Here is a 13,698-nt window from a genome sequence, read left to right on the forward strand (position 1 = left end):
GTGCAATTAATAGTGCTTTCAGTACATTTCAATTTACCAAATGAGCATAAAATACAGACACAGCAAATAATGTTTTAAAAACAAGCCAATGTGATCACAATTAGAATTTTAATGCAAGTAACCACAGTCACGGCTGAAGGCCTTTAACACCAAGAACGGCAATTATAAAAATTTAAAAAAAAAATTAACAAACATACTGTAAAACAGCAATTCAATAGCAAGGTTAATTTAAAAAGACAGGCAACTGATCACCAAACGGGTGAAACAAAATGATGGTAAACTTGGTAGCACAACCATTTAAACATGCTGTAGGGCCAAGAATGGCAATTATATAAAAAATTAGAAAAAACATACAGTAAAACAGCAAATACAACAGTAAAGGTTATTTAAAAGGACAAGCAACTTATCTCCAAACAGGTGAGACAAAATGATGGTAAACTTGGTAGCACAATCATTTAAACCTGCTGTAATGCTAAGAATGGCAATTATATTAAAACATTTAGAAACATACAATAAAACAGCAAATACAATAATAAAACACAAGGGCCAGTCACAGACGGTGCACCAGGAATCGACCTTTGAGTAGGTCCGGCAAGAAAACACTTTCGCGAGCGATGAGATAGGCAGCCGAGAGCTGCATTCACTTCACAGCATGGTAACTCAGACTAGTGGCAGTCTAACGAATGGCTAATGATAATCTTGCTGAGGCTACCTGGTGTCCAATAAATCAAATGCAAAGATGTAAAAATACACCAAAGCCGGAAACGGCGGTCAGGACTCTGCCCGCAGAATACTGTGCTTAGAGCGCCCAGAATGAGAAAGGAATCACTACCACCAGAGTAGAAGAATCGCCAACCAACCTACAATCAAGAAAGCTGTCAAAACTACACTCCTCACTGGACAGCAGCGGCAAGGCAAGGAAACGTACACTGCTGTTACATACACTAACCCCCAGGGTAGTTAACTGGGGCGTTAGTGGCCACGAGGCACGAAAAATACCACTGGTTGTACTTCACAAATAGGAACAAATTGAACGCAATAAATAGTAATTAGAAGACCAGGAAAGCTAATCAGATCCACCTTCCCCAAGCACTACACTCGCTGCTCTTCGCCTCGGCAACACTATGAGCAGCAACACGAACCCAAGTCACTGGAGAATCGCAAGATCTCACAATGGTGGAGGTTTCTGTACTTGAATCCAAATGCACTCAACTTAAAACTTGTAGGATCCGGTTTACGATGAGGTCGTGCATGCTCGTGACCACAGGCCTTCAATCTGGCAGTCCATGCACACCGCCAGCAGTCCTGGCGTGTTCTCGCACTGCGCAGATCTGGCTCCTCCTGAGTCCGCAACTGAACTGCCTACTGACACGACCCAGAAGAACCACGATGTCGCCCCAAAGATAGGGCCACAGGTACTACATATTGATAGCCACTGCTGTTGCCACCAACACGAGAAGAAGACAAACAACTGCAACCATGTCGACTAAATGATATGGTCTGGTCTCCAACAGAGGACAGAAATGTACAAACAGCACCAACGCGTGCTGCAGCATGGCTCACAAATTCTATTTGTGTTCCTCCACTGTGACCCCTTATGCCTTTATGGGACCTTTTTCCATTGTAGCTCATTTTTCCATTGTGGCCCCCTCTTCCATTGTGCCCCTGTCATCATAGTGTCATCCATATAATTTATGCCGCCTGGAACATCGAGCAGCAATTGCTAAAGGAACTTTTGAAACATAGCTAGGGCACTGGGCACCCCAAAAACTAAGACTTTGAACTGATGTAATCCATGCGGTTTGTTGACAATGAGGTCTTTCCGTTATTTAGTTATTTGTTGTGCAGAGTAGTTGTAAATGAGCTTTGGAAAGATTGATATTCAAAAAATACTAGGCTGCCATGAGTGCAGAGAAAAGCTTATCTGGTTTCAGATTGGGTATGTATCGATCCCCGACGGGAATTGACTGTAACCTTAAAATCTCCTCATAGGTGCAGTTTTCCTGAATTCAGAGGTGTCACCTAGTCACTTGCAGACATGGATTCAATGAAACTCAAGGCTGTCAATCTATCTGGTTCATTCCTGATGGCATGCTGCTTTATTCCTGATGCTATGCTGCAGTGCAAGGGGTGTGGACCATGCAGAGAAGAAGCGAGGGAACACCTGTTGTTCCTTTAATATAATGTGTTCTATAAAGTTCATTGCTTTGCCTAGACACACAGAGAAAATGTCAGAAAACCCCTTACTGAGGGTTTTCAGTTCCTAAAATGGTATTTGCTCTGAGATCCAGGTGGCACAAATCATTGATGACAAATCTGAAAGCTAAAAAAAAAACTTCAAGGCTGAATAGATTCTCTCCATCTGTGTGAATCACAAGAAAAGTGAGGTGCAGTACAACATGTTTCTACGTCACTGTGATTGTAATCTGTACCCTGAGAGGAATGTTTTGTTTTTTATATGTCACCAGGTGATGATTTGAGGAATGAAGGTATGGTGCTCCGAGCTGGAGATATGTTTGAGTGTTTAATGGGGATGCAGAGGCACCAGTGTCAACATTTAGCTGAAATTCTTTATTACGAAAAGTGAGTGTTACGAGCAGTTTCTTAGATGACACCACCCTGGAGTGAGACTCTGCTGAAACCACATTAATGTCCACTAGTGTCTGTCGAGGTGAATGTTTTTTGTCCAGTGTGTAGCAGACAGTCGCAGGATGTCCTTCCTTCTGGCATACAGTGCACAGTTATCATCTGTCAAGGCATCCTTCTGTGACGTGTTCAAAACAGTTCAAGCACAATGGACATGAGTGCCAGTTGTGGGCCAAGACTTGTTTCTTTGCTTACAAGGAAGAGCTGAAATGCAGTGGTGTTTGTGCTCTACTGTTGCCACATTTGCTGTATTGGAAAATTTAGATCCCTCTCCTGGGTCTGACATGATGGCTGCCACCTCACCCCAGAATTCTGATTGCGGACCTGTGGCCTGGGAACTTTGAAAGCTTAGGTGCATTTTAAAACATCCCCCAAAGCAGGTTCCTCAAATTGTAGAGCTTTCTGACACACCACGTTATCTGGAGCCACCCGAAATATCGTATCTCTAGTCATCTCCTCAGCATATGATTCCTTATTTACGGGAGTCCCAAAACAGCATTTTCTACTGAGTCCCTGCAGTTCAGCCACTTGTTTGCAGTATGATTGATTAGGCTGTTTACGACACTGGTAAAATTCCATACTGGGTGCAATAACGTGTTAAGTGTCAGTGAAGGTAGGTAGTTAACAAAGCACACATTTTGTCAGAGGTCAGGTGTACTGATTCTGTGATAGGGGCCAGTTTGCACAAAAGCTGGTATTTACTGAGTGAGATCCATGACAGGAAAAATGATTTGGCAACAGCTGGATCCGTTATCTGGAATTCAGAAAAGTGCTGTTGGAGTTGCTTCTCATATTCCTCTCTCTTTTATGCCATCGTGCCATAAGGCAGGAATGGTGGCACATTCACATCCATCTGCCAGAAGAATAATGTGGACAACAAGGCATCCTGACATTTATGCTTCTCTAAGTGCTGCTGCAGAACCTGGTGCAGTACGACACCCGTCGGCAGACCTGGTGATGGAGCTCATTGTGCAGGTTCCGTGGTTATGCAGTGAACATGAAAAAGTCCACAATTGTCACCAGTTATGTTGTAACTCACAACATAAAAAAAACCACTAGGCAACACCTCCAGAACATGTATATTTAATGATCTCACAGAACAAGTTAACAATGGATACGATGCTTGGTATGCAACATGGTGAGACAGGTACAGTACAGTTTTAGATAAAGTATTAAATGGCACGATGAGTAAGAACAGACTGGGCAGCGATTGCGTATGTAGACAGCATGTGGTAGGTGGCACTCGGGGGTGCCTGCAGAGCCTCTGTGCATGGTAGCTCAGCCGCCTTGTGGCTGTGCTTCTAGATAGTGGATGTGGGCTGACTGTCACGCCATATGCACCTGCTGTGCAATGATGGCAAGTGTCGGAGACATTGGCCGGTGCCTGACTTCTAGGTGGTAGCCCAGTGGGTTACCACTACTCTGCATTCCTGAGTACTCATGGAGTTGTGTATTATGCTGTAACGGTCTTCTCCAAGTTGCCTGCAGACAAAAGATAACATACCGGGAATCCCTGCAAATTCAGAAGAAAATTAAAATAAATAAACTAGACATAAACCTGTACTGAATACAGAAAGCAGAAGAAGTAAAATAGCTACCCATTGTTGAGGGGAAGTTTTGAGCAGTCAGGATGCCCAGCCCACCAAGAGCAAGTGAAACATGATATGTCAGCTTTTGAACTCATGTCCTTCTTGAAAGTTTGTACAAGTATCCAGGAACGCAGTGTCAGGAGTTGTTACTATTACAAGAGGTGGAATGAGTACTATGGGCAAAGGAAATAATTCCAAGACTAATGAGGAACAATGGGCAACAAAGGGGAGAGTTTTTCTCTCTTTTATTAATGAGATAACTAATGACATCAAAAAAGTTTTGTCCAAGCTTGAGGTTCAAACAATTTTTAAGTCCATCTAGAAAATAAATGAATTCCGTAGAACTGTAAAAGATGTATGTCATCCACTATCAACAGTTTGTGTGTATAAAATTTTGTGCGGTATTGACCTAGTATGGGCGTGTGTTGGAAAGTGATGATTACAAATCTTTTATGTTAAAACTCAAGTTTTTAAATAAAACAGCCATTATTAACATTCTACATCATTATTCTTTATCCTTACATTGAGAGACCAGTTTGTTGATATTGTCACTGTAGAATGTTTGACTTCGTTGACAGAGCCACAACTTCACCTTTGCTTGCACTGCTTCGTATTATCTTTGTGAAGACCTCAAAGGTGTTCTTTAAGTTTTGGAAAAAGATGAAAATTGGATGGCACCTGTATGGAGGATGATCGATGACAGTGAACCCAAAGCGTCAGATAGTTGCAGGTGTCACAGAGCTCTTGTGTGGCCTGGCATTTTCATACTGGAGGGGAGGGTCCTCCATGTGTGGATGAACTCTTTGAACTTGAAATTTGATTACAGCAAGCTGTTTCTTATGCACCGGTGTAGTTACATTATACACTGCCATGTTAACATGCTACAGTTTGGAGCCCTCTTGTGGCAGTAGGCTGTGAATATGTAGACATGAAGAATAAAGATGAAAAATGTTGATAACATTTGTTTTGTTTAAAAAGCTACAAGAGTTTTCGTATAAAAAATTTGGAAGCATTACTTTTCAGCATGCCGCTGTATATCCTGGAACTTCAAAAGGAGTACTAACTCTTGGTTAGCTAAACGTAGTTGGAACATTTTGAAATTCATTCACAATTGCAGTATCTTTCTGACATTAGCTGCATTAAGTATGAAAGTATTAAGTATGGGTGACACATGAAAATTTGTGCCACTATAAGTAATATCTTCATACCCAATGCAGATAATGCCAGAAAGAACTCACAATTGTGAATAACTTTCATGCATTTTGTACAGCTGCAATATCATCACCAATATCTGTTTCTTCAGACGGTGTTAAAAATAATAGGAGCTGTCACTGTGGACAAACTGATTAGTTGGCTGTAATGGAACATGCTTTCCACAGCCACCCAGCCCAGAAGTTTTGACAGAACTAAACACTAACTGTGAAAGCCTTCATTATATTAGTAAATCGTTAGAACTTGGGAAATGCCATATTTTGACAAACAAAAGAGGTTGTCCTCTGCTATCTGCCTTCCTCTCTTCTGCCACGAAATTCTTTACAGGCCTATTGCGACTCAGCATCTCCACAGTATGGTGAGTAGCAACTTTCCTTCTCTGGTATTGTTATATTCCACCCTGGATTTTCCATTGTTTGAAACTGTTTGCTTCACTGAATGACTCTATTTGTATTTCAAGATAGCTTATAGGAATAACCATTTTATCAAACATCCGTTCTGAAGTATTCAAGAAGTAATTGAACACAATCTCTTTGCTGGTGAATGGAGCAATGCTATTGCACAGTGAGGCACAAACTTGTGACACAGTGACAGCTCAAGAATTCTTTCTGTGTGGAGAACCCACACAGGATTTGAAATAGCTAAGGCTAAATCTTTGCTGATTATTTAAGAGCATAAAAGGAGATCAGAGCATTAATTCTGAAGTCTATAAACAGTACTAGCTCATAAGTAAGGCATGAGATGATGCTGATAATTTTCATGTTGAACACATTTATTCAGATTATTTAGCCAGAAATGCTGTGGAAAATTACAAATTTTTATACTCGGGTTAATTTTATTACTAAGGAGGAGAAAACCTTGTGGGAAATTTTTGTTTTATTCTGATTGAAAGTCATGTACAGTATCAAAATTATTTACTGTTAATTAAAATTAATAGCTTTGTAACCTGGATAATATTTGTGAAATCTTCTCACATTATCAGCTGAGTCATCAGGTTGTGTTCTCACAGTGTTTCACCGAGTTTCCTATTCATCATATTCTGGTGAAGTGTCGGATTCCTATGCAGTTCATTACTTTATAGCCACTGGAACTCAGACTCCTACATCAAGGGCCCAGTGGGTGAGCCAACTGCATGCCTCTGGAAGATATATAAGAGATATCACAGCGGGTAGTACTCCCCACCCCCTCCTGACTGGGTGGAGGGGTCTCTAGGTGTCGAGGCCTGATGCCGCTCGTCTGTTACGTGTGCTGCCTCCGCTGCCTGTCACATCAGAATGCTCCTGGTGTACACTGCAGGGCGGGAAAAAAAGGGGGTGTGGGACTAGGAGACTATTACAAAGACGATATCAATTTTGATCCGATGACGGCGTGTGCCACCTGGGGAATAGTATCTGTACCGGTAATGGTTTCAACATTGTTCGCCTACAGACAGCGTTGTGGCATAGCTACCAGAGCGCCACCTGTGTCCACCCTTTAATAGGGAATGCTCACAGGCAGAAGGCTCAGTGTGGTGCAAGTATATGAAGCAAGCTGGCAACCATGCTGTGGAGATGCGCTCAGTGCTGCCTGCAGCCAACTTAGTGAGTTTGAAAGGGGTCAAATTTTGGCCTTGTGAGTGGCAGGACAGTACTTTTGGAGAATTACCACACAAGTTGGGTGTGCTGCATCTATTCCACAACAATGCTGGTACCTGTGGTCATGTGAACATTCTAACACCTGTAAATGATGTTCTGGACATCCACACAGCACAGGCACCCCTCCAGGATTGTCGTATTGTAAGGGCAGCAGTAGCAGATCTTACAGCTACTACAGCACAGATAAGAGGGCTTGTGAACCGAGACGTGTCAGCTCAAACCGTTGCAAGCCAGTTATTAGCTGTGGAACTAAGTGTATGCACACCTTCAGTCCGTCTTCTACTCGAGCCACAGCATCGATGTGTACAGCTTGTCTGGTCCCGTCAGAGAATCACTTGAAAGATAGGATGGTGCTCTGTGGTCTTCAGTTATGAAAGCATATCCTACCTGTAGGCTGGAGATGTTTGTTTGTGCATACAACATAGACCTGGTAAGCACTATCTTTTAGAGTGAATTCGTCCAGGACACGTTGGCCTCACCCCAGGCCTTCATTCTGGCATGTGATAAGCTGCATCTCTTGTTCATCTTCGGTATTTCTAGGAGGTATTCTAACCTGCACTCGGTACGTGCCGGATATTGTTAGACCCTTTCTTTTTCCGTACTTGCAACAGCAGGTGATGCGTTGTCCCGACAGAATAATGCTCACCCACACAATGCCTGTGAAACTCAGCACGCTCTGCAAGACATAAAGTTACTCCATTGCCCAGTTCTATCGCTGGACTTGTCTCCGATCGAGCACGTGTGGGATATGATGAGATGAGAAGTGACTTGTGCAACTCGTCAACCGACAACTCTTACAGAACTACACGAACAGAGTGGGCAAGTATGGCATAACTTATCCCAGGACACTACTCGCATTTGTACGATTGACAGGGCGCCAGAGTCAGTGCCTGCATTGCCGCCCCTGGAGGCTACGTCATATACTAACATGGGTGCTTGGTTTCTTCTTCTGGATTGTCTTCTTTCTTCTTCTTTTGTGGCTGAAGAGAGCAACTTACTTGAATCTCCAAGTAGCCTTTCTTGCAAAAAGCTTTGCACAGATTCTGTAACTTGGTAGGCAGACTTCCCTTAGCACATATGGCTCGCTTTCTGTGTGCCAGGTGGTGAGCGCATGTGTGTTGCACTGCACGGTGGAGGCTGTTGGAGGTTAGATACAGATTCATGTACATGTTCATTCCATAGACATACTGTCCCACTATATGTCATCAGGTCCATGTACATCTTCTTTCCATAGACAGACTGTCCCACTGTGCCATTCATTTTCTTCCACCTTCATGGCGAACCTGACATTGGTTAACTTTCTGCCCTCATGTTGCCAAAGATTGTGTTTGTTGTTGTCTGTGATGTTGTTGGTGCCATTGAAACACAAACAACTCTCTGAATCTATCTGCAGTCTCTCAATACTCCATGCAAGACTAAGAATATTTCCACTGTCCCAGTGAAAGTTATTGCTGTGCAACTTGACCTCAGTGGCCTCTTTGGTGACAGAATATCAAAAAGTTGACATGTGGGTCAAGATGTTTACTTTATCAAATATAATTTTATGAATATTTGTGAGGCTATCATTGAAAGACTGAATTATTGCTCTAATTTGACGTGGCAACAATGACTAGTATATTTTATGCTGGCGTGAGAAACTTTGTTCCCAGATCCCTACCCTGCTCAAGAGTAAAGTTATTGTCCTAACCCTTTGACTACCATTTCTTTCTCGTCCTTTCTTTTCTCTCTCTCTCTCTCTCTCTCTCTTTTTTTTTTTGGGGGGGGGGGGAGAGGGGGGACTGGAGAGTGAAATACATTATGTTTATTTTAAAATAATGTCTTAGAAGCAGAGAGAGAGAGAGAGAGAGAGTGTATGTGTGACAGGAATTGTCCAGGAAGATGTGACATTAGCCTGGTTTGCAAATCTGTTCATTGAGTTGCCTATTTCCAGGCATGAACTAATTTGATGAAACAATACAGAGCAGAGGGTTAACAATGAAACTCAAAGACAGCACAGTTTACAGGGGTAGTCTGTAACTATAAGAATTCTGCAAACTTTTAGCAAGGTTTCCTTTACCAGTGGAAAATTGATACATAGAAATATTGTGCAGCAAAGTCCACTAGTTCCCTGATAGCATATCATGAGACACGCATGTCGCAATGGGTGATAAAAAGTTAACTTGAGTAGCATGGTTTTGAAGTGTGCTTAATATATTTCACTTTCAGATGTACATGGACCCACGCAATCCACGACACGCACGTCAGGAAGCTTCACAGTTGCTTCAGCTTGCTGACACAGATGCAGATGGTGCTGTGAGTCTAATGGAAGTACTGGCTCATGCAGGACCCTTCCTCAACAGCAAGATGGTTGATACAGCTCGATCTTTCCATGATGAGTTCTAGATGAATAATGAAATTAGAAGACTGTACATTCAGAAATGTAAACTGTGTATTGATGTATTAAGTATGATGTCAGATAAACAAACTTTACCATGTTTGAATTATTTGTGTTTGGATTACTTCATGTGGACTCTACCAGCAACTGAAAAAACTGTAATGAACTGAAGTTTTGCATTCTTTTAATATCTTGAATCCCATTATAAGATTTTGGAACTGAAAATTTATTAAATGATTAGCTGTTGTGTCCGCCAGTAAGGGGGATGACTTACCTGAGTAACTATCATGCTGAACTTGAGATGGAATTGAATTTAACTGTTCATCAGATGTCATTACAAGTATGGTTCCCCACTTGTATCTGTAACATCTTTTCATCGCCCATTAAATATTCAGCAGAAAGCTATGCCTAGCACGTTCTCCTTCAGCATGTCACTTTTATGGGACATCAGCTCATACAACACTTCAGACGTCCTTGTGAAGCATACATTCCAGATTGAGAAGGTTCATGTATTTATAACATGTAAAAAAGGTGCTGCATTAACAATTTTTTTCCTCAGTTACATATTCCTAAAAATTACAACTAATTTTTGTATTTAATTGAAATGCTTTAAATAACTATTTCATTATACTGCTATCTGTTCAACTGAGTTGTTTTTTTTGTGTTTGTTTGCACAGTATTTTGATGAACACTTTAGCTGTTCTGAGGTGTTTCATTATGCATACTCATTATCTGGGTCCCAACTAGTTGTTTGTGTCACACCACTGTTTATAAACAAGCTCAATTTCTGATTTTCACTAGGCCCTGTCCTGAAGTGGTGCTCCTACCTGGCTTGTAGACCAGAATGGGCTATACTTGAACATCACAGATGAACATGGCGGCTCCAAGGTCAGGGCAATGACCACGAGAGCAATGTGCTGCCCACTTGCCCCTCCACACCACATCCAGTGATGTAATTGGCAGAGGGGCCAGATTGGCCTGTCTAGGGCTGGAATGCAGAACTTCGCCATTGCTCTAGACTGGCTATGTGACCTGCATGCAGAATTTGGGACTGCATAATGTAGATAAGCATTTCTTTTTCTTTCTCAGTGTTAGACACCAAATACTTCCTCGGGAATTATTGATTGTGGCTGCAACGTCTGTGTGGCTGCAACATCTGCTCAGTTTCTCAATCTGAATACCCATTCCTTGGGAACGCTACCCATAGGCATTGTAATTCCTTACTGAGGCTCTCGTTTTCTGACAGCATTTGAGCTCTATGGCCCAGAGTCTTTAGCACAGAATTTCTTTGTGATGGATGGTGATGGGTCAAGGTACTTTGATCCAGGGACCTACTTGTTCTTCTCTCAACTAACGTGTTGAGGAAAGCTAGCTGGATCTTTTCTTTTTTTTAAATTTATATTGTGAAATTTATGTTAGGATGGACAGAGTTTAAATATTGTGGGAATGTTTAACATATTAGTCATAAGATTTTGAATGCAATGTGCATGCATCTTGAGTTATAATACACTTGCATTCTGCCTCTAATTTTTTATGTAAATATTCCAAATTGAAGAGAAGTGTCAGATACAGTCATCTGAAAACATCACAAATGCCACGTAACAATGAAAATTACAAATAAGACTGCATGATAAAACAAAAATTTACTGCTCTGAAAAATGATGACTCACTGGGAGGTAGCTTAACATGCAGTGAGCTAGCGTGCAAAACTGGAAGGTGAGATGTACATGGCCAAAAATCACTAGCTAGACTTGTTTCCATTGGTCCAGTTAATTGGTGAGCTAGAGAGTTGTTTTGAAGGAAGGGCATCCAACTACAGAATAAAAATAATTATCAAATGAGCTGTTCCCAGTTGTTAGCAAATTTGGCCATGGCAGAATAGTTGCTGAAGAAAAGATGAAGAACAAATAACAGGGTGGCTAGTAACAAACCACAAACTGTTGTTACAACCTAAGGTGTAATTACATGGGCCAAGTTTTGTACTGATACAAATATAAATCTATTTGGTACTAAGAAATACACATTTTGGCTAAGGTTAAAACATGTTGTTACAGTCTTCAGCGTGAAGACTGATTTGATGGATCAGTCTATCCTGTGAAAGCCATTTTGTCTCTACATTATTAATGAAGTCAAGCCTTGGGCTCCCTCTACAATTTTTACTTTCCCACCACCCATTACCAAACTGACTATTCCTTGGTTCATGATATGCCCTCTCAGCAGATCGCTCCTTTTAGTCTATTTATGTAATAAATTCCTTTCCTCTCAATTCTATTCAGTGCCTCCTCATTAGTTACTCAATCTGCCCAACTAATCTTCAGAATTCTTTAGCAGTACATTTCAAAAGTTTCTATTTTCATCTCATCTGTATTGCTTACCGTATACATTTCACTTTTGTACAAGGCTGCACTCCAGACAAATACTTACTGAGAAGACTTGTTAAATTTATGTCAGATGTTAAAATATTTCTCTCTTAGAAACAGTTTTCTTGGTATTGATAATCTGTATTTTATAATCTTACTAACTTTGGCCATCATAAGATATTTTAGGAAAACTCACCAACTGCTTTTTGTGTCTCATTTACTAATCTGATTCACTCGGCATCGCCTGATTTAATTTACTGTGATTCATTACCCTTGTTTTACTTTTTTTGATATTCATCTTAAAATCTGTTTTGAAGAGATTATGCTGTCCATTTAACAGATCTCCCAAGTCCTTTGCTTGCTCTGACACAATTGCCATGTCATTAGCAAACCTTAAAGTTTTGTTCCTTCTCCCTGAATTTTAATTCTCTTTCAAAATTTCTCATTAGTTTTCTTTACTGCTTACTCAGAGTGAATAAAATGATGGACAGGCTACAACCCTGTCTCACTCTATTTTCAAATAATGCTTCCTTTTCATGTCATTAAAGCTTCATAACTGCAGTCTGATTTATGTATAAGTTGTTGGTACAGATATTAAATGTCAATTACAAATCACTTCTAAATTCAGTTTTTGCTTTTCATGTTTGTCCCTTTAATACAATCCTTATCACTGTTCAAATTATCAAATCAGCCTATCCTAGAATATTGCTCAACTGCATGGAACCCATTCGAAATAGGACTGACAGGGGAAATTGAACATATACAGAGAAGGGCAGCACAAATGGTCACAGATTTGGTTAACCCATTGGAGAGTGTTACAGAGATACTGAAGGAACTGAACTGGAAGACTCTTGAAGATAGATGTAAACTATCCTGAGAAAGCCTATTAACAAAGTTTCAAGACCCGACTTAAATGGTGGCTCTAGGAAAATGCTACAATCCCCTACATATTGCTCACATAGGGATCGTGACAATAAGACTAGAATAATTACAGCACACATAGAGCCATTCAATCAATCATTCTTCCTGCATTCCATACGTGACTGGAACAGGAAGAAACCCTAATGACTGGTACACTGGGACTTACCCTCTGCCATGCACCTCACAGAGGTTTGCGGAGTATAGATGTAGATAAAATTGGTCCACGATTTTGTACAGAAAGACGTGATAATTTCCCATGATTGGAGCATTAATAGAGGAGTGGAAGGCAGCTTGAAACTTTTGTATTGTGCGTGTAGGGCAAGTGCTGTCAGACAAATCACACCAGAAAACAATTTTCTTGTTTCAAGAAAGATCATTCTGGCATGATTGATTTTCAACACTCAGGAAGTCTTGAAAATTGACATCTGTTATGAATTGCAATCTTTTGATCTTTGTGTGACATTTAAGTTTATTAGGCAACTTCCAGAAGTTGGATGTAGGATGCTCTAATCCAAAGCAACAAAAATCAAAGGGGTGACTATTATTGCATTTACTATTTACTGGAACTTCAGTTTCCCATTGAGTATTCCTATGCAATATTGTTACTGGTGACAACTTTTGTCTTTACATTAACTTTGTATGAAGAAATTAATGGCTCATCTCCAGCAAAAGATATCTCCTCGAGCAAAGGGCTGTGTGAGCAGATAATATTTTGCATCTGGTAGCATGAAAATGGTGTTGTGCACTACAATCTGCTCCCCAGAGGTGTGCTCATCACAGCTGGCATTTGTTACTTTGAACTGAGACATATTGTAAGAGAAACAACCAATAAAACTGCATCAAGTGTTGCTGCTGCATGATAATGCACTCTGTTCATTTCAAAAACAAAACTATCTGGAATTTGGTTGGGAAGTCATCCCACATACACTATTTATCTAATCTCACATTCTCAAATGTTTAGC

General features: G+C 40.8%; 1 protein-coding gene across 3 annotated transcripts in view; it reads left to right on the forward strand.

The window, feature by feature from the left end:
• LOC126198428 (45 kDa calcium-binding protein) overlaps nucleotides 1-13,698 on the forward strand; it is a 154,191-nt gene that overhangs the window by 136,344 nt on the left and 4,149 nt on the right. For 2 of the 3 annotated variants that reach the window (XR_007540073.1, XM_049934735.1), the window contains exon 7: nucleotides 9,287-9,427. Coding sequence is in view for 2 of the 3 variants with exons in the window: in XM_049934735.1 (XP_049790692.1) it covers nucleotides 9,287-9,427 (141 nt within the window). In the remaining variant the exon portion in view is untranslated. Of the gene's footprint in view, nucleotides 1-9,286; nucleotides 9,501-13,698 lie in introns of all 3 variants that reach the window. The other variant, XM_049934736.1, reaches the window with a different exon arrangement.

The sequence above is a fragment of the Schistocerca nitens genome, chromosome 8 (assembly GCF_023898315.1).
Source record: "Schistocerca nitens isolate TAMUIC-IGC-003100 chromosome 8, iqSchNite1.1, whole genome shotgun sequence".
Classification (NCBI taxonomy): Eukaryota; Metazoa; Arthropoda; class Insecta; order Orthoptera; family Acrididae; genus Schistocerca; species Schistocerca nitens.